The 23147-nt window shown below is 37.7% G+C and overlaps 1 protein-coding gene across 3 annotated transcripts in view; it reads left to right on the top strand.

The window, feature by feature from the left end:
• Positions 1-6943: 6943 nt before the first annotated feature.
• Positions 6944-23147, top strand: part of LOC127617083 (uveal autoantigen with coiled-coil domains and ankyrin repeats protein-like) — a 93143-nt gene continuing 76939 nt past the window's right edge. For all 3 annotated transcript variants that reach the window (XM_052088991.1, XM_052088974.1, XM_052088969.1), the window contains exon 1: positions 6944-7116. In XM_052088991.1, coding sequence (XP_051944951.1) covers positions 7069-7116 — 48 coding nt within the window. In that variant the 5' untranslated portion in view covers positions 6944-7068. The remainder of the gene's footprint in view (positions 7117-23147) is intronic.

Here is a 23147-nt window from a genome sequence, read left to right as displayed (position 1 = left end):
GAGCCCCTTTTTCCCGCGTATTCCGCGCGCCTCAGAGACTGTTTCCTTTTCTTGAAATGTACCGTCAAATGCGGTAATTCAGCGGTATTCAACACATCTTAACTGGGTGAAATAACATAATTCATGTCTTTGTGCCTCTGTATTCATAGTGTCGTTCTTGTGGTGCACTATTTTCACATAATTATACGTCGGTAACACTTTATACGATAAGGTTCCATTCGTTAACATTAGTTTATGCATTAGGTATCATGAACAAACAATGATCAATATATTTTTACATTATTTATTGATCTTTGTTAAAGTTAGTTAATACAAATACATTTGTTCATTATTAGTTAATGTTAGTTCTTAGAATGTTAACTTACAACTTTTGATTTAAAAAATATAATAATGTTGAAATGAACATGAACAAATAATAACAAATAATGTAAAAGTATTGTTCATTGTTAGTTCACGTCAACTAATGTTAACAAATGGAACCTTCTTGTAAAGTGTTACCAATAGTCTATGTCTAAAGAAAATCGATTATATTGAGGCAAAGAAGAAAATAACCACAACAAGTGTAAATTTAGTGACACCCTACCATTCAGTTAATGTAATCATGCACATAAGTGGTGTTAACACTGACTGATATGCTTGTCTTTTGTTTTCCAGGAAAACTCTAAAAGGAATACAGTATTGTGCACTTTGGATTATAAGTCCATTGTTAATTGTGGCATTTTGTTAATTCAACTGCACATTCAAACTGTTTTATTTTTTCTATAAAATGTCTAAATTGCACACTCAGACAGAGTGTTACTTTACATAAGTAAATGATTATTGCCAAGTGTGCTTTAGATAATTCTTCATTTAATGTTTGCATGATTTAATATTGGTTAAACAAAGCAAAGCTTAAGGTTATTTTCCAGTTTTTTAATTCTCCTTTTCTGTCACTCCTGAGTTGTTTATCTTTCCCGGGGTACACATTCTCTGACTGTAAATGTGTACTCTCTACCTGTTAGTCTAATCTCATTCTCAATTAGTTTAACTTCCAGTGACCTCCACAGGCTTTTAGCCAAGACAACACCATCCACCCTCATAATAAGATGTTTTTTAATTAAAGCATTCAAGGATACATTAGGAAAAGCTAGGCAGACCATGTTGTCGAAGAAGGCCATGTCAGTCTCTTCGCACACATCTGAATGTGCTCCTGTGTAATGTAGAACTATCAGCTCTGCAGCATCCAGTTAATAACCCAGAAAGGGACGACCAGTTTCATAACTGATGTGAATGCTCTATGTCTTGTTAAATTGTGGTTGCTTATAATCACTTACACAGAAAGTTAATGGTCGTCATTTGCAGGCAGTTTGGAAGATTTGAAAAGACAGTACATACTGTATGTTGCTGTTTACAGTTACTTACATCCACAGGAGCTTTTTATAATGGACACCCAGCAGAAGTTATATGCTCTTGATGATGTTCTACACATTATGATACTGTACAACCTGTGTTCAGTCTGTAAATGCAAATGAACTGCAGTGGTCTGATCAATAGTAAGTATTTTTTGCATACAAATATGCTCCCATTGAAGACTATACCAAATAAATCTTGTAAAAAACCTATGCTTACTATAACTCAGCTGGTTTTACTTTATGTGTGTTAAATGTCATTTGAATACTATTTGTATGTTTAAAAACAAAACAAAGCAAACAAAAAATCATATATGTGCCATTGAAGTTCCTGTTTGTATAGAAACATGCATGTCCATTTATTTCGAATGCTGTATATATTCAGAGCAGCCCCATGAGTTTGTGACAATAGCACTTTTACAACTGTGGCAACTAGTACATTACAATCTATAATAATCTTTATTTGTACTTTGTCTTTCCATGTGATCACATATGCACAAGTATAGAATACATAACCTTGCTATTAGCCTATGCTTTTTGTTGTGTCCAGGGTTTGTCTAGATTTACAGTACTATGCTTTGTGTATGCAAATTTATCAGTTTGCCAATATTAGGAAACTCACTTTGGTGTCCACTGAGTGTGTAAATGTAATCAGATCCCCACTGTTAACAGGATTTCCTGTGGTGAGATGGTTTTCTATTACTGAGTGGAACTATGAGTTATAATACAATTCACTTTCTAATGCATGCCATTAAATCAGCATGTTCACATTATGGTCACTTGAAATGTGACAACCTTGAAATTTAATTGTGTACCCTTTGGGATATGAAGGATGTGGCAGTTGCTCTATGCCCTTGGATTTATTAAACAAAACATTTGTATAATTAGACTGTACTGCATACATTTTTCTTGATTTTATTTTTGGTGTATAATTGTTACAATGAGTGAAATCAGTTAATGGAATTGTTCGAACAAGCTCTAAAAATCCAAGCAATCACTAACTTTATCTGATCTGTGTGATGGCCATGACAATAATATGCACAAAGAGATTAATTTCAGATAATTAAGAGACTAATTAAGCTTGGACTTTATTTGCATATAGGCAAAATGCTCTGTTTTATGATGTTTCTTAATTAATATAAAATCGATCATCTCTCACCTTCTCCACCATTCACAATGACGAGGACTTCACATTCCTTTTCAAAAACAATGTGGCCATTTATATTACATATATATTAGATAGATGCTTTTATCCAAAACGCTCAAAAAATGATGAGACTTCAGTAGATATTACTCTTTGAAATAGACAGATTTTACAGTAAAAAAATTGGATTTTACAAGATTCAACAGCAATTTCTTGCCACAAAATATGTATTCAGCATTTGAATGTATCAATGCAGGCTAGGTGATTTTCTGCCGTAACGCAACAAATTACTGTAAAAAGAGAAATTATAATATTACACTGCATTGTGGGGAAAATACTGTTTCATTTCAAGTCACCATTATGGTGTTTATTGTTCCCTTTGAATGGGAACTTTGACTTGATCATTTAAAACAAAATGTCTCCCAATTGGAGCAAATATGTTAAAGAACACAACATAGTGCACTGAACTGCTTGGAGAAACTCATTTTACTGATTGACTTCCAGTCTGATTACAGTATATAACCACCACTACTTCATGCATTTAAAGAGATGTAATGTAATGAATTGAAACAATCAATGAGGTAGGGATGTTTGCAATAATATGATTACATTCATTTGTCACTTTTCAACCAGATATTATCGGGCATTCCCAGAATTCTCTGCATGACCCATTATATTTAATTATATTTTATGGGAATAGTTATGTTTCTTCTTATTTTTAATATCAGTTAGGTACACTGGGGTGTTCTGTTTTATATTTAATGTACATTATATTAATTTCACATGTGTTACCTGATGGTGTTTAGTGTTTGTGTGAGTGACACTGAGCACTGTCTCTACATGTTTATTGGTTATATGCTCCAGGAAGAGCCACTATTGATTAACTTCATGTCATCATGCACATCTGTAATTACTACGTGATTAACAATACTTTATTCATTAAAAAGATGATTTTTACAGTTTCAGAAGGTTACTGTCAAGATTATCATTTTATAATATAAATGATGATAAATTGAAAAATGACAAATGGAAGTAATCATATTATTGCAAACATCCCTCCCTCGTTGATTGTTTCAAATAATTACATTACATCACTTTAAATGCATGTTAAATGCAAGTAGTTGTGGTTATATACTGTAATCAGACTGGAAGTCAGTCACTTAACTGATTTCCTCCAAGCAGTTCAATGCAATAAGTTCCTAAACACTATTTGCTCCAACTGGCAGAAATTTTGGTTAAAAAATCAAGTCAAAGTTCCCATTCAAAGGGAACAATAAACACCATAATGGTGACTTAAAATTAAACAGTATTTTCCCCACAATGCATTGTAATATTATAATTTCTCTTTTTACAGTAATTTGTTGTGTTACGGCAGAAAATTACCTAGCCTGCATTGATTTTACATTCAAATTCTGAATACATATTTTGTGGCAAGAAATTACCGTTGAATCTTGTAAAATCCAATTTTAATTTCACATGTGTTACCTGATGGTGTTTAGTGTTTGTGTGAGTGACACTGAGCACTGTCTCTACATGTTTATTGGTTATATGCTCAGGGAAGAACCACTATTGATGAACTTCATGTCATCATGCACATCTATAATTTCTACGTGATTAACAATACATTATAAAGTAAAAAGCTGTTTTTTACAGTTTCAGAAGGTTACTATCAAGATTTTATAATATAAATGATGATAATGCACCGTAAAATATACAAGGCATTAAAATTACATCCCAGAAAGCCTGAAATGTGGTTCCCTTTCTGTCACTCACTCGACGTTGTGTTGAATGTAGTGACACAAGTGGTCTTTCTTGAGAGCCTCGCGTACCTCTGAACTTGATAAAAGGCCAATGAAGAATTGGCATACAGAATCTGCATGTCCCGCCCCCGGACATACGGGTATAAAGGGAAGCAGGCGTGCATTTGTCAGTCAGATTTTGTCTTTGGAGACGAGCGGTTGTGCAGCAGCAAGCTGATGTCTCATTACTGTTCCACTCACCTCTATCAGAGCATTGCTGTTGGATCTACGGCACGTTACCAGCGGCTTTCTTCCTCTCTGCACTCTTCGACAGCACTTCTGTAAAAGAGTGTATACCTCTAAAAGGGAAGTATTTTCCCCTCTAAAAGAGAGTATTTTCATTCACAAAACAGCAGGCGTTGAACGTCCTTTTCAGGACACGTCTTTTTAAAGATGTCTTTCCACCTCTGTGTAGTTCCTGGATGTGTGCTCTTCGCTCCTGACAGCCATAAGCGCTGCCTCACGTGTCTGGGCTGCGATCACCCCCCCCCCACACACACACAATTATGGTCCACGAACCACCCACCAAGCATGCTCGTTTTGCTTCCGTCCGGGTCCGACGCAAGATCGGCTCGCCTCACGGCCAGTCCATTGTCTCATTCGGACCCCGCGAGCTGGATGATGATTTCACCACTGCATCGGAGAGCTTCATAGCGGCATCTGGTGCTGATGACACGTCTGGGCTGCCAACTTCAGGTCTGCTTGTCCAGTCTGAGGCTGACGTGCGTATGTCCGCTATGCTTTTCGGGGGGCCGCCGTGAGTGTGAGGCTGGACTGGACTTCTGTCCCCCACTCACCCCTCACGGCTAGTCAATTGGTTCCTTGGGTCAGGGCGACGCTCATAGCCATGCCCGGTTCCTTTCTTCCTGGAAGTGCATGACAAGCTGACGAGGTCGTGGAGGGCACATTTTACTACCCAGATCCGTCCTCCTCGCTCGTCCGTCACTACCCTTGACGGTGGGGCGGCCCATGGGTACATGGAGGTCCCCCAGGTGGATAGGGCGGTTGCAATCCACCTGTGCCCCGAGAACTCCGCCACTTTGTGGGATCGTCTGGTACTCTTTTCCAAGGCCTGTAGGATGATGTCGTCACTGACTTTGAAAGCCTAGAGCACCACTGGACAGGCCGCCTCCGCCCTGCATGCCATGGCTTTCCTGCAAGTCCACCAAGCCAAGGCACTTAAATATCTGCACTTGGGTAGTCCTGACCCCGACGTGCAGGAATATATATCCGTGGTCAGGGGCGTATATTCCGGGGGCAATGGGGGAGGTAACCCCCCAATAATCAAAAATCAAAACAAGCTAGTACAACCCCCCCAAATGTATACCATGGTCAATGGAAAGATCCTAGTTTATTATTAAGACAGTAGGTTTTACAGTATCAATTTACGATTTTACCCAAGTTTTTTTGGGATAAGGCAACCTCTCATTTAAATCTGCAATATGTAACAATTTTCATGTAATATTCACCTTTTTTTTTGCCAATGTGTGAGGGGCTTGTAACGCAATTTTAAAAATGAGCCCTTCCCGGACTATCTAGGTTGCCTATTAAAGCCTGTAGACTGATTTTCATGAGAAGGCTTATCAGGAGCAGTTGCCTGTATGGCAGGTTAAAAATAATAATCGATACCAGGTTAAGGTAATAGCATATTTCCCCTTCAAACCATTTCAAATCATTGTAAATGATCAACCTGCAAATATTTTCCTGAAGATACTTTTGGAAAGCATAGTCAACTGTGAATTAATATTTTTTATTTGTGTAACCAATCTGACGCTCGCTCACACAGAAGCTCATGCGCCACATTCACTTCATTTGTTTTATTCAAGACCAGTAGAGGGCAACAGATCTCTTGAGTGGCATGTGAACAACCAATGATTAAAATGTATGACAATGTCACACACACACACACACACACACACACACACACACACACACACACACACACACACACACACACACACACACACACACACAAATAAAAAAGAAAGCTGTGGCTTGCCAATTAATTTGTGTGTGTGTGTTTTGCACTACATGTAAATAAAAACCAACTTTGCGAGCAAGACTAGGTTTCTCCCACAATTGTCAATGAAAACATCATTAAAAAATCACAAAAATATATATATTTATATATATATATATATATATATATATATATATATATATATATATATATATATATATATATATATAAAATATATATATTTTTACTTCATTTTCATAATTATGTAATGTATAAAAAACCCATTTTAACATTTTAATATTGTTCTTTTCTGAATAGTATGGCTTCACCCAAAACTATGTAGGTGTTGATATCAAATAACATAATTATTTCACTCTCGAAATACTCTCGAAATGCCCTCAATCTGAGACAAGGTCCAGCCCTTTTCCAGGTAAGGTTGACGTCAGCGCCCAACAGCGTCTCCTGCTGCTCCCAGTTGCCGTTTCAAACGCTGCCGTACCACGAGGAAGTCCCGCCCCATCCACCATTCGACTGGTCTAAAGATAATTTATTCTAATATTATTGAATGCTATTGGATGACGGTGTTGTCATACAGGCAACGGCTGCTGATAAGCCTTGTGGTGGTTCACATCAGGTGAAGATCGCAGTGCGAGTGTTATCAGACGTTAGAAGTTGTTTTGTGCAACCAAACAAAACCGTAAAACATATCTGTTGATGTAATTTGTTAACGTGCTAAACACATGCTACTGAACCAATATATTCAACCAAAGCGAAAACATGAAGAGTTTGAAGTCCCGACTGAAAAAGCATGAAGTTGCCATAACAGTAAGTTACGAGTTTAAATCAGATTTGCTTGTTTAATGAAAACCCATGAATCGAAGTCGCGCACTTTTCGCGCACTTTTTTTGGACACGCTGTAATAACGTGCTTGATATTCCTGTGTAATAAATCATTTACTGCTCTTAATTGTTTTTAGATCTGATGCTCTGGTTGTTTAAGTGTTGTACAGAGGCTGTGCTCGGATCATTAAGGCAAATACGTTGTCACTTCTGTGTCCTGTGTCAAATACACGAAAAGAACAACTCTATGGGCTCTATTTACTTATGTTTACTTTTTGTACTCAATTAATTGACATTTATGCCGAACTTTGGTGAACTTGAATGACTCTCGTCTCTCATTTCTGTTGTTAAAACTTTAGTGGAACTGTGTGTGAGGAGATCTATGATAATTTTCTATTAGATTATTGAGTTTCAGAAATCATGCCGAAATCAAAACTAACACAAACAGCGTTGGTTTATAAGGAGCTGATTCAACAGAATCTTGAAATCCCCCTCCCATTTGTTTTTTAATTTCCATGTGAAAAAGCCTGGCACACTTAATAGAGGGTTTGTTTTGGACTGCTTTTAAAATGTTGTGCATGTTGAAGATGACTCAAGAGGAAATGACTCAACGAGGACCAGGTACTCCTCCAACATGGAAGCTCTGTTATTGCTGATGCATCCTTAGACCTATGAGGAAAGTAGCATTTCCACACCATCTCAGAGCCAGACTATTGTCATTGGTTGCCCTTTGATTTAACAGAGCACAAAGACCATGGCTGCACACCCTGTCTTTTTGTGAAAATCTGACCCTTGCACTGCATTTATCTGGTCTACTTTAACCTTGTGAGACCCCCCACGTGACTTCTGTGTGCAATTTCCATTTCATTTTTTGATTTGTAACTAGTAGCCTCTAATAAACAAGCACACACACAAAAGTAAATAATAATTCTAGAGCAAATTTTTTTCTCTTAAAAAAGTATTTCCGCATATGTGGACAGCGGGAATATGTTGTAGGGCTGCAACTAATGATTATTTTTGATAATCGATTAATCTAACGATTATTAGAACGATTATTTGACTATTCGGGCGATTATTGCAACGATTAATCATTAGCCCTTAACCGAGTATTCAGCTTATGCCCAACTTAAAATGTTGTACTAAACGTGCTTACTAGGGCTGGGACAACGCGCAAAAAATACGTCGAAAAATATGTGCGTCGATTCGTCGGACCCAAAACATAGATGGCGGCGCCGGCGAGTAGTAGCAACACGACTGGCTCCTCAGACTATCAGAAGTGCAAGGCGGCACGCACTCGTTCCTCTAAAGTATGGGAATTCTTTAATTTAAAAGGAAACAATTCCGTGATATGTCGTCTTTGCAAAATGGAGATGGCCTTCCATTCTAGCACCACGGCAATGCACCAGCATCTGAAGAGGCGCCACCCGGGAGCAGCTGCATATGACAGAGTACCATAAGTTTTTTTTCAACTCCCCACTTTGCACTCGATGTTGGAGTAGGCTATAGTACGTTGTCGACACCTAAAGTTTTCGCTTATAGCTATTAATAATGCGCTTATAGCTATGAATGTCGTGAAAAATACATAGAGGACACTGACAACGCGCTGACAGACAGGACCAAGCAGGTAACATTTAATAAAGTCTCAACTTTCAAATTTGGACATTCAAAGAAAATTAAACCATAAATAGGCCTACTATTTTGTGGCTCTTTAATGTGTCAGATTGCCTCAGTTAAAGCTGCTCGTGAACCGATCATCTTTTCCTTGGTTTATTTATAGCATCAAATAGGCTAAACATGAATGTAGCCTACATCAGAAGGACTGTTGTTTTAACCACGGAAAGATGTCAGTACAGTAGCCTACAATCCATTATTCAAATTCAAATCCACCGACGTTAATCTTCTCTCTCCTGACTACTTTGTCGGACAAAAATTGCGTATTATGATTGATTGATCAGATCGCCAGTCAATCAAACTCCCATCAAATGTTTTTTTTTTTACATTTTATACACCCCCACCCCCGATGAAACCGGTATTACCGGTGTTGTCACAAGTCGATTAATCTAATCGAAATCTAATCGGACTGAAAAAAATGAATCGTTAGATTAATCGATGCATCGAAAAATAAATTGCTAGATTAATCGTTTAAAAAATAATCGTTTATCCCAGCCCTAGTGCTTACTAACAATAAAGAGGACAAAGTAGTCTTTTAAAAATACCTCTAAAAGACATTCACTGAATTAAGGGGAAAAACTTGGATTTTTATTGTTTAATTAATAAAAAATTAAGTCTGTCTCCTTAAGCATTAAAGTGTGAAAGCATTAGTATTGGAGTGGTGGTGGCGTAGTGGGCTAAAGCACATAACTGGTAATCAGAAGGTCGCTGGTTCGATCCCCACAGCCACCATCATTGTGTCGTTGAGCAATGCACTTAACTCCAGGGGGAATTGTCCCTTTAAATTGTCACTGTAAGTCGCTTTGGATAAAAGCGTCTGCCAAATGCATAAAGGTAAAGGTTTCTGACTCTTTGGAGCCCTTGTGGCATGCTCAAGGCCTGAATTAAATTAATACACAAAGTCCCACTGCCAGCAGTGAATAGCTTCTGTTTTCAGAATAAATTAAAATGAACAAACTACCTTAAACTATTAAATCAGACATTCTGATCTCAAACATTTCTTTGCTTTGATCTCATTTTAGCTGAAAATTGAATTGATAACATTAGTTGTGGATGAGAAGAACTTGACAAGTTCAATAGTAAACAACTATTTAATCACAATATGAATGAAAATTAAGTGAGTTCACTAGTGAGCAGATCAAACATGAAATTCAGTGTCTACAAGATGCAGCACTGACGATTTTGTTGTTGATTTGCTCAATGAGAAAGAAAACTTTCGAGACACTTCACAAACTAATTCGGTTAACCTGATGGACAAGTGGACTGACAGTATTATCATGTATACACAGTCTGAGGGGTGATTAGAAAGAATCGAGTGTAAAAAATATTATGGTTAACACATTATATCAATTGGAACAAATCTTTTATTTATTTATTTATTTTTTTAATCCCCTTATCTCCCCAAAATGGCATGCCCAATTCCCACTACTTACTAGGTCCTTGTGGTGGTGTGGTTACTCGCCTCAATCTGGGTGGTGGAGGACAAGTCTCAGTTGCCTCCACTTCTGAGATCGTCAATCCGCACATTTTATCACGTGGCTCATCGTGCATGGCACCGCGGAGAACCGAATGAGCCTCCAGATGCTGTGAGTCTCCGCGGTGCCATGCATGATGAGCCACATGATAAAATGTGCAGATTGATGGTCTCGGAAGCGTCAACTTACCACATGCCCCACTGAGAGTGAGAACCACTAATACCCCACTAGTACCCTCTCTAGCAACCGGGCCACTTTAGTTGCTTAGGAAACCTGGCTGGAGTCAATCAGCACACCCTAGATTCAAACTCATGACTCTGGGGTGGTAGTCGGCATAAATACTAGCTGAGCTACCCAGGCCCACCCTCAATTGGAATAATTAAAATTAAATGGCTCTGCCACGCATCATGTATATATTTGTGCTTTGTACATTTGTTTAAAATCACTGCGCAATTCACTCACATTAATGTTAAAACAAATTTTGTCAGTTGGAACAAGTATTTTATTGCCATGTACATCTATTTGTTATACATCACTAGAAAATTCAGCATGTTAAGAATTAAACTTGACATCTAATCACAAAACCCATCTTCAGTCTGACCCATTATTTGATACTTTAATTCTGCTAATGGCAGCACAGCTGTTATCGACATAACAATAGCACAGCAATAACGATTGCATAATTTTGTGGAGAAAATACCACTTTTTTATGTATACTAAAAATAGTGCACTCCAGGTCACAACAATGGGATTAATATTTGGAGAAGAAGTCTGTTAAGTAATTTAAAAATTGGATACAAAATCAAAGACGCCACTATACATATTACAGTATATTAGAGATGTAAGAGAACTTTGGTAAGATTGAATGCAATGGCAAAAATGTAGCAATATGGAATACATTATGAAGATAATCCACATAAGATCATATATTTTTTTTAAGTGTATGCAAGGCAGAGATACAGCAATATCATTTACATGTTAAGAGAACCCATGGCTACTTTCTTACAGTCAGTATTTGGGATTGACATCCACATTTACTTACAGGTGTAGTAGCGTCTGTTTGAATGAACAACTGGAGTCAAGCCTGTATTCTGACAGCTGTAACCGTAGTGACAGTGACTGAAGTAAATATTAAAGATGGCAATGTCCGTAACACAGGCAAGTCTTATCACTCTAATGATGCGTTATTTAATAAACAAGTCCAAATGAGGTGCAAGTTCATTCATCAGATTATAATTAGCCCATAGCAGCTTTGAATGCTTTTTAACCGGGTGCAGAGTGCAGCATTTGTTGCACAGCTCGCAGCTTCGGTGAAAGACAGCGGTTTGATCTTCGGATGACACTCAGTTATATCTCCCTCTCTGTGAGTTAACAAAACCCCTCACTATTGAGATGAGACACGTGCTTGTACAGTGAAGCGTGGCTTTCATATTATTTGACATGACAGACAACTAGTTGTCTAGTAAGGTTCCATTCATACAGCACAGGTTTGCAGAGAATGCGGTTGTGAGACTGAAAATTTGTGGGTGTCAGTTTGGTTATAGAATGCATTTGTCATCCTCATAAATAACCGTCCTGTTTGTGAACACAACCGTATCACGCACACAAAACAGGTCTGACAACTGTACTCCTCTTATGCTGCCATGTGAACGTGGCCTATATGATAATTATTTTTGTTTTCAGTTTTTAAGGCATTTGAAGCAATAAAATTCAGGTTTAACACAACATTAACCCAACACATTTCATCTGATTTTATAAAACTGTTCACTTAAGCAGCACCATAAACTATCAGAGTCATGACATATAAAGGGGTCATGAAATGCTTTTATTTTCAGTTTTTTTTTTATAGTTTTATTATCTTTCCTGAGGTCCACTGATAATGTTTTTTTTTTTTTGCACCAAAACAGTAGTAATTTAGCTGGTAATATATCATTATTTTGCACCCTGTCTCTGGCCCTCAGTCTGCTCGGTTTTGGCACCTCCTTAAAACTTCAATGTAAACACAACTGTTATGATTGGCTAACATCATGCAGCTCCTCGAATAGATAACTAAATCAGAGGAAAATGAATAAGAACGAAAACATTATAAAACTAAATGTCAGGGATTACACATTCGACACATTGCATCCGAATATATTAAACTGTTCATCTCAAGCACAACTGTTAACATTAACACCTTGTCTACACCGGACACGAGAATCATGTCAAAGGCAATAGGCCATTAAAATAAATGATGCTGTCTACCATGGAAGCATCTATAGCAACGCGTCACATCAACAGTAAATAGAAGTCGTGTTAAATTTGGGAATGCACGCTGTGGCACAACTACTACCACAACACAAAAACACATCTTAGAAAGTTTGTGTCAACGTGCCTGGTGTAGACAGCCTAAAGCCGTTGTGTCACGTCAACGGACACGCCCGATGTAAACAGGGTCACAGAGTGCTTGTGCTCTTTGATCGTGAGAGTTGTTTCTCTCCGGCGCATCACTTAAATTGTATTGCTATTTTCTATGTTTTATAATGTAACATGTTATGTATTAAAAAATTATTTCACAAAATTGTTTGTTCTTACCACAAGTTAGTATCCGCGTCATTCAAACCAATCATAATGGAGAAAGGGAGCACAATAATTTTTATTAAACTGTCCAACGTCTTACCACTATTTCAGTTTCAATCAATCAATTGTGCAGCTTTCATGGATATCAGACTGAAGTCTCAGCATTCAAGGTTTGACGTTTTTAAAGTGTTTTCTCCTGATCATGTAAGCGTATGCAATACAGGGAGCACCGGTATGAGTCTTTTCAGGACAAGAGTGAATTTGCTCAAGATATATAGATGATTGTACTTTATTAAACTCTCTGCATGTTCATATAGAAAAACATTTTACAGACAGGCACGTGAAGGTGTCCTGTGTAAGTCCACTTTGGATGAGTCTCCCATGACAGGCCCTATCTCTCTCTCTCCTCTTCACCTGTGTGACTGACTAGCTGAGCACCAGTGGGCAGGGCCAAAGAGATGTTTTTGTAGCTATAGTTTGTTTTTTATAGTACAATGTCCTCTGATATGTCAAAAGATCAAGGAAAATTTGAGCAACAATTAATAATGGCACAGATGGGTGCAAAAACAGTCCAGAATGCCTTCAAAATAGCACAACAGCAAGATGTAAGATAATGTCAAAGCCATGCATGGTTATGTAGAAAAACATTTAAATCCAGACCATTCAGGGGCCAAGGGTAAAATGACAGAAACATAGGCATTGATGTCTTACTGAAAAGGCTATGTGAAGTCATATCACTGATCTATATATATAACTGGATCGCTCATAGAATTCTAAACTGCCAGCAGTAGGTGAAGCTACTGGAAGTGCTCTGGCGGCCATCTTACTATTCCCAACCGACAGAGGTCATCGCGGCATGTGCAGTGTTTAACCGCGAAACATCACTCACTTAAGGATGAGGCTAAAGTGCCCACATTTTGTAATTTATGACTATGTACATATTAAGCACACATTAGTCGTTATCCCCATGTAGAGTGGGCATAACGATCATAATCTTTAATAATCAACAGTAAAAATACAACACCAAAGTGTATTAATACCCCTTTTTAAAGCAAAGTTATCCATCTGCAAATTGTTACAGGATGCAATGTTTCTCTGCCTTCATAGTTTAAATCTGTTGATGCTCATTGTTCATAATGTTGACAAATTTGACAAATCTGCATAATTTGCCAACATTATTAACCATTTTTTGACTAGATTATATAGTAGGGGGTGGTGCATGCACATCAACAAGTTTTAAAGTTGTTAATAAAAACGACTAGCTTTGTGTTGATATTCTAACTAGACAGTACCTCTTCAGAATAAATCCAGAAGAACCTAATATAAAAATTTAGTATAGTGCACACACAAGTTCAGATGCATTATGTGTGTGTGTGTCTGTGTGTGTGTGTGTATATACATACACACACACACACACACACACACACACATACATGAATTTACCTTTACTTCATTTCTGGAATATGTACATACCAGCATTTAATTATTTCAACAATCCCCTGATCTTTTAAATCATAATTAGAAATAAGTTTATTGACATATGCACACTCAAGGAAATCATACATATTTATTTGTTCAATAACAAAAGCTTCCAAGTACACACAAAACTTGACTTAAACTGAACAATACAATACAAATTTGCAGATATGTGGGGACAAATCTGCTAATGGATTTAACAACAATCCCACATTATACAGCTTTCAAACGAATGGTAGCAAGACATGCCATCAGAGCTAGTGGCAACAGTTCTTCACTGGATAGCACAGTGACACTGGAGGCAACATCTTCTGATATGCATTTCAGGCAGTGACGTTCAGCCTAAAACAGAAGACACAGAGAAAAACATCACAGTATGTCTTCCCAGCTTGTCCATGTTCAAAGAGGCTGTGGTGGGGTACGTAGCAGGCTTTGCAGTTAAAACAACTATGAAGATGATTCTGTGCACTACCTGTTTATCAGCACTCAGTGTCGAGAGCTCTTCCCAAGATGAACACACTGATCGACATGAAGTCCTGAGGTGGATTTATAAGACCGTCAGATAGCGTCTTGAAAGTCTGCAAGACAGCTGAGAGATTTCTTCAACAGCACACACTCACAAGGCCCATCTCTGTCCCCACAAAGGTTCTGGATCTCCATGGTGGTTCTGCATTCAAGGAATTTGAGGCAAACATGTTCAACCTAGAACCATACAACAATCACATCTTCATACTCAAAGTGCATTGCAGAAAGCTGCACAAACATCAGGCTCCACTTCATTGCCAAGGAAACATGTGCTGCATCACAGTCCAAACGGCTTAAGAAAACTCTGGGCAAGCTTGTACTGCAAAAAAGAAGAAAAAAGAAAAGTTTGATATAAAGATCAGGAGCCGGTTGCACCAGCTATACAAAAGTTTAAACTTAGCCTAGTTGTGGTGTAAATGGGCACGAAGTCACAATTTACGCACTACTAAATATTAAACTTCAGTACGACGTAACCCTATGTATAAACTAAATATTTACGGAAGACTCCGAGCAGGTGTAACTGATGGAATAAAAAAGCAGACTGATATTTTATGAAATCAATAAGCTCATGACAGGCATCAATCAAATAATTGTGATTATGACAATTAATTGACTTTTTTAGGTGTTTCATAAATATAATGATTAATTACCATACAAACTCACTAATTCATTTATACAAATTTTTACAAGCCTGAGTCATATAATAAAATAAGACATATAATATAGACAGTCAAATATAAAAGTATAAAATGTAAAATAATTAAAATAATAATTATCAAAATATGTCTCTCAAGAGAGCTGCTCTTGTGACATCTGCAGTGACGGTTACATGAGCAAACAAGGTTTGTACATCAACTGTAACTAATTCAAATTGAAGTTCTGCATTGGATCAGTGCAGGTAAACGTCATAATATGCGACTACGCATCACTTTATGGAGAGACTTACTAGTTAAGACTTGCCTTAAGAACAGGTGGAGCAACCAAATTAAGCACTGACTTAGTTGCAAACTAACTAGTAGTTACGAAGCCTTGAACTTTATACCCCAACTTAAGACCTTACGCACAGCTATTTACTCAACCTCATGTCCTTCCAAACCTGTATGACTTTTTCTGTGGAACACAAAAGATGACATTTAAAAAAAAAGATTTGTCCATATAATGAAAGTCGTTGGTGACCAAAACAAGCTATTTGCTCACCATTTACTTTCCTTATATGGAATACAAAATACATTTTTTTGGGGTTCTGCAAAAGAAAGTCACATGGATTTGGAAGGACATGAGGTTGAGTATATGATGACATAATTTACATATTTGGGTCAACTTTTATATTAATATTAAATGTTATAACTATTTGAAACACAGTAATTTTATGAGACTTATACTGCAGGTTGCAAAAGTATCTTCATTGCAAATAAAATCAGATAGTATAATATTTTTTTACTCTGTTAAAACAGCTCATCAGTGAAGCCAGGCTGACAACTGTCTCTTCATACAGCTTTTCCTCTTGTTGCAAACCAATTCCAGTTTTATCTAACATTCAGTGGGATGTTTATTGAAATCCAAACGGCAAACTTACCTTGTTTAACTTCAACAATATCCATGTGCTCCTTGTCAGGGCTGGACTGGAAAGAGAAATCGGTCCGGGATTTTACATAACTGGCCCAAAAGTTGTTTTGGGGAGAGCGTTCGCTAACGCGGCGGCTCGTTTTAGCTTATCGCGGCCGACACAGCAGCCCGCTCGGATCTCCCGATGGCCAGTCCACCCTGATCGGCCCCAAAGTGCGTCGGTCCACCGGAAAAATGTCCGGTAGGCCAGATTACCAGTCCTGCCCTGCTCCTCGTCTATTCCAAATGATCACTTTATAAATGATGGCCGTGAGGTGGGCCGTATTCAGGCATGCACTGCAAAAAGTACAAATCACACACAGAGAATTAATGCAAGCCCACATTATATTCATCATATGTAACCGGTGTTGATCTGCAATTAGATATTCAACTTGACCAAAAAAGCAAACCTGGTGAGTTATACTGTTATTCATTGTGGTTATTTTCCTAGGTTAACGTTAGCTGCATAGCTAATATTCATTTATCCCAAGAAAATAACCACAATGCACGTTCAACGTAAACAAAAGCTACAAAGCACAATTATGTATTCAGAATAAAAACTTTAAAGCCTGCAAAAAATATGTTTGAAAATGTCTACTGATATCTTACCTCAGTTTCTTAAACTTGTTTCTATTGAGGTAACACGTGCGCCGCTAAACGTAATGCTGCTGCAATAAAGAGTAACATAACACGCTCACACTTAGAATAAACAGGGGGAAAAAAATGAAAGTCAAAATAAATAATGAATTACATATTTAGGAAGATTGCATTGTGATGCAGTGTATGCAGACATAAAACATTTTTTTTAGTGTGACTGGATAGGCAAAAATGACGATTTCCCATTGAGACCCATAGGAGTACAGAATGTTAGGGAATACCAAGATGGCGGCGCAGTAGCTTCACTGTTGTGACGTCATGAGCAATCCAGTTATATATATATAGATCAGTGAGTCATATGCAAATGTATTTGGTCCTTGTGACATCATAAGTTCCACAAATTCTAAACAAGCCATTTTTGAAACTTGGTTTAAATAAATGCTCTTTCTATTAAGGAGGACGTTTTTAGTTCTGAAACTTACAGTATGTTTTTATAGTACAATGACCATGTCAAAAGATCAAGAAAAATTTGATTCCTCTTGTCACGACCCCTTTAATGCATTATCAAATGAAAAACGAACTAATGTGGACTTAGAAGCATAAAAAACCAAGCTGTTAAATTTAATTGCCTTGACAATTTTGACGCAGCATGAGTAGACCTACATGCACTGCCATAATTGACTCTTTTCCTGATTAGTTAATTGTGGCTGCTGTAATTGTAATGTCATTACTCATAAGTACTTTTTAAGTAGTTAAAGGAATACTCTGACTTCAATAAATGAGTTAAGCTCAGTTGACAGCATTGGTAACAATTTTGATTACAACAAAAAATTATTTTAACTTGTCCCTCCTTTTAAAAAAATTTCAAATTAAATAAAAATAAAAAGAACTAAAATTTTGTTTATGCTGAGGCACTAAAAATGGAAGTGAATAGGACACATTTTTGGAGGGTTTAAAGGCACAAATGCAAAGCTTATATAATTTTTCTGTTAAAACCTGTGTATTATATGAGATGTAAAATTGTTTAAATTATTGGTTTTGCAGTTGTTTTAGGGTTAACCATAACATTGTCATGGCAATTTTGTAAAAAATTTGTAAAATTGAATATAAAATAGAAAAACTTATTAAAGCAGTTTTAACACACTAAAGTCATGTATACATGCATATTGTTTAAATATTGGGGCTGTACTTTTGCCTTAATGTATCCCAGATTTTTGCTTTTTGTATTTGAAATTTTTTAAAAGTAGGGACAAGTTGAAATAACTTTTTCTATTAATCATCATTATGCCACAAATGCTGTTGATTTAGCTTAGCTTTATTGAACCCAGAATATTACAATAAACTACAGGCAAGCTACTCTTGAAAAAAAGTTGACCGCTACTAACAAAACGTAGGTAACTACATTAAAGCTACTTAAGAGGGCAAACCAAAACAATGAGGATTTGTAAATGAACAATTAGTGTGACCACATTGAACATGAAAAGAAAAACACTTTTGAATCTGTTCATTTACAAGAACTGTCCTAACTTTCCAATGGTTGGTATGAAGAGAGGGAGAAGTTTCAGATGAACCAATTATCTAGAATTTTTGTTTGTAATTTCTTTACAATTTCTGTTGGACTTTTATTTAAGCATAAAATTTAAATTGAGTATAGTCTTTGACTACCTTTTTTTTATTTGATTTTTATTGAGGCACTTGTTTCTGTGTTGGTTTTGTTCCTTCTTGGCACCATATGTTGATTTACCTGCCCCTAAACATCACAACTACTAAAAGAGTGACTTGGCCAGAAAACACAGATGTTGAAAAGTCTGCTTTGTGAGAACTTAGGTCTTTACATTAGACTGTCTGTCAGTCAGATTTTTGCACATATAGAAAAAAACTGTTTTCTTATTTTCAATTTAGTTTTCATTCGTATTGTACTTATAAAAAGTTTTACGATATTAAAATCAGTACGACACACTTTGCAAAAGGTATGGCCATTGTCGATATAGGTTCGAGAGATATGACATTGAATTCTTCCATCCAGCTGTTGTTATATTTACATGTTTTTTTTCACCGGAGCACCACCCAAGTCTCCTCCCATCTACCAGTGATGCTTGATTCAACTTCCTGCATCTACTACCTGTGCAGATATCAACAGCTCAACTGGGTTGTAAGTCGCCAGGTTGAGGTAACAAATGGGTTGAAATGTGTATGATGTGTGGATTGTGTGAGTAGGATGTGTTTCATACAAGATCTTGCAACTGGACAACCTTGGAATAATATAATGATGTGTTTATTCATATAACGAGTTTGGGCCATACAAATTACCATAGTTTCTTGGGAGAAATAACAAAACGGGAGGGGGTCGGGAGATGGGTGTGAAATACGGGAGACTCCCGGGAAAAACGGGAGTGTTGACAGGTATGGTCTACATTAATATTTTTTATAGCATTGATGAAAGTGGCCTGGGGATTTTGATTTCCCAGCATGCTTTGCATGGGTCTGGATGGCGTGAACAAATGGTGAAACCAAGTGTTATTTTATGCATTTTTGAGCAAGGTAAGAACAGGATGAGTTTCGTTCATGTTTACTGTTCTGTTTTATAATTTCTTTAAAGTAGTGTTTGATTGGCTGGAGTTTGGGGGGATTACCATTATGGTGAAGACTGATGCTTGTGCTTTGGTTGAGGATGGACTTGATGTGCTACTTAGCTCTATAAGCTGTTGCTATCAAACTGACAGGGCAACAGATTCACTGTCCTTACACTCACCTGGCATATACTAATGATAAAAAAAAACAAATAAATTTGAACCAACATAATACATTTAATTTAATAAAGCTAATTATATTAATAAAATTAAGTTGGATGAACATAAAAAAAAGTTTGAATCTAATAAATTTGAGTTAAACCAACTACAATATATTACTTTGATTTGAACTAATCCAACTAAATTATGTTGGCTCAAATTAACTGATTTAATTTGAATGAAATAGATTAAATTGCTTGCATAAAATTGACTTTGAGTGTATTGTACATTTTTATATATTTTTTTGTTTTGTTTGTTTGTTCTTTTACAAACACACCTTTTGCTCTGGAATCCTTTATTTTCTTGAACAATTTAATTAATAAAAGACTGGTCAGTTGTAGGAAATGCCTCTCTTTGATCGAAGTATAGTCTAAAAATTGGAAAACACAGTTTCTATTGGCTTTTTGTTATTTAATTCCCCATTCCTTCAGGAATGTGCAAATTCAGGAATCTAACTCGACCAAACAGTTTTGAAAAATATTTTACCATCAGGCAAAATGTATTTTGTAAAGAATTAACCTGTCAGTCCTCTTGCAATATTGTACAGTATTTTTACATGTTTTTTTTTTTTAACCCACATTGATTGGTATAAGTACAAGAGTGTAAAAACATGGTGAATCAGTGTTTGCTCCTGCTGTTCTTGTCTAAAAACCTGGCTGTCTCTCTGAAAGCGTAGCTGTGTTAAGCTTGGGCCCCCAGTGTAGTTGGAAACTGACAGTAAGGACTGAAGGTTATCCTAGGATGAATAAATAGCTGGGGATTACAGGCAATGGGGAATGTGTTGTAGTTGAAAGTCCTCAGGGATAAATGCACAGCTCATGAGTTTGGAACCCGCAACCCTGTCATCAGAACGCAGCAGAGTTAACATTATTGCAATGCAACATATTTCCCCTGTAGCAGAGTCCGCATCCCCCTTCATTCCTTCAAAGAGAACTGGTTTTAGCGTTGATGTCAAAGTATTGATTTTATTGGAGGAAAGAGTCAATTATGTAAAAAAAAGCTCTTGAGGTCATAGCTTATTCCAATTGAAAAGAAAATTAGCTTATGAGCAGGTTAATGGATAAGTACATTTACTGCACAGGACAGTAGATCATTATGAATCACTGATCTTGCGTTAAAGATTCGACAAAGCAAGAAAACGTCATGGTTACTGTTGTAACCTCTGTTCCCTGAGGGAGGGAACGAGGCATTGTGTCGAATGAAGTGACACAAGGGGTCTTCCTTTTGGAGCCTCCTGTACCTCTGAACTTGAAAAAAGACCAATGAGAAATTGGCAGACAGAATTTGCATGTCCCGCCCCCGGACATACGGGTATAAAGGGAAGCGAGCGTGCGTCTGTCAGTCAGATTTTTGCACTGAGGAGCCGAGAATAAGGTACGGCTGTTTACAGTGGTAGGTCCAGTGTCATGGCAGAAGGGACACAACGTCTCGTTCCCTCCCTCAGGGAACGGAGGTTACAACAGTAACCTTGACGTTCCCCTTCTGTCACTCACTCGACGTTGTATCGAATGAAGTGAAACAAGGGGTCCCATTCAAAACCGTCATGTACTAGACCATGTTATGTGAACCGCTGACACAGGTGCAAGCAGGCTGCTGCATGCTAGAAGCAACTGTATCGGCCGCATAGACCCTCCCCAATGCCCCCAGAAAAGGTGTCATATACAGACCTTAGGATCCCAGCACCCCTGTGGGGGGAACAGGTGCTACATACAAGCATGGGAGCAAGCCCGGCAGCCGTGGCCTTTTCTCTCTCTATGTCTCTCGCATAGAGTGTAAAGTGGCTGGGGCTATCTTAACTCTATGATTATGCATTGGGGATGGCGGTCTTTCCCGACACTATTCTTTCAGGGGGAAAAGACCCTGCAGAGGCCACATCCTGCCCAGACTAGGGGTAGGTGATATGTAGCCAATACACCACGTGGGTTGTCAGGCCACACGTGGGAGCGGCGTGGTGGGAGGTCCTACCTGAAGAGGGAGGAGCTCTACAAACACAGCGACAGGGGGCAGAGGGACTGCCCAAGGGAGACTCTGGTCCGCCTGGCACTGGGACCGTACCGCAGAAAATACATCACAGGGAGTTGCCTGAAGAGGGAATTAAGCCTGTGGAGCCCTACCTCAGTACAGAGCACTTGCGGCTCGTAGTGGGTCTGGTCACAAATTTCTCAGCTGAATTTGCAGAAGGCAAGGGAGGAAGAATCATCCAGGAAGTGAAAGCTTAGTGGCTAACCTGGGAGAGAGAGCGCACTGGATCACTTTGGTGAAGGGCGCAAGGTGCCAGCGGCACACCCGGTCGACTGTTCCATATTACCAAGTTCTACCTGTTCGGAGTAAAACACTGAGTAAAACGTATGCTTCTGTTGTCAAGAAATCTGTGAAGACCACGGAATGCCAGACAGACTTCCCCTGGATGCACTAAGATAAATCTCTCCCAAGGACCAAGAATACAGGAACTCAAAGTGAATCTACCTCAATCAATACTCAGTCTAATCAGAACTCGATTGAAAATCAAACTACAAATATAAATACAAGAAGATCGAGTTGATAAAGCAAAAGATGGAATAGCAAAGACAAAACTAACCAAAGTGTGTAAATATTAGCCAAAATAAGACTTTGCCCCTTAATTTCTGTTAAAACAATAATGACTCTTCCTAATTTATCATTTAATCTGTTTGACACATTTGAATTGTAGATGCTTCCTTATCAGTGTAATGACTCCCCTGCTCTTAATTGAGCCAGCTCTAAAGAAAACATGTCCACCCCATATCTTCCCAAATTTTTCAGCTTCCTGCAGGGAAAGATGCATTTCTTGAAGAAACACTATATAATGTTTCTTAGGCTTAAGAAGAGAAATAACCTTCCTTCTTTAATGGGGTACCCAAACCATTCACATTCCACGTGGGGAGAGTCAATCCACTCATTAACTTTTGACATATTAGAAAAATAGATTGCGTCAAAAATAAAATTCTCTCATTCCAACATTATTGCAACAATTAGACCACATTCCAACATTATTTCAACAATCAAACGGTCCATCAAAAGTCGGTCCACATGGCTACAACGGGAGAACCACAAAAAAACATACACGGTCCATTGGCTTTATGAAGGACATTGCTTGCTGTGGGCTTGTAAATATTTTATGGCCATCCTTTGCATCTATTCTCAATTTGTCCGGGAACATCAGTGCAAAAGCTACCTTCCATTGATGTAGGAGTTTCTTGCATTCCTTGAATTGATCACGTTTCTCTCGTCGCATTCGCAAAGTTTGGGAACAAGAAAATGCTGTGGTTCTTCCAAGAAAGCCTTCCTTTATTCCTCGCTTG

Source organism: Xyrauchen texanus, chromosome 2 (assembly GCF_025860055.1).
Source record: "Xyrauchen texanus isolate HMW12.3.18 chromosome 2, RBS_HiC_50CHRs, whole genome shotgun sequence".
In the NCBI taxonomy this organism is placed as follows: domain Eukaryota; kingdom Metazoa; phylum Chordata; class Actinopteri; order Cypriniformes; family Catostomidae; genus Xyrauchen; species Xyrauchen texanus.
Note: the sequence above shows the minus strand (reverse complement) of the source record. Positions and strands in the feature narration are given on the sequence as shown.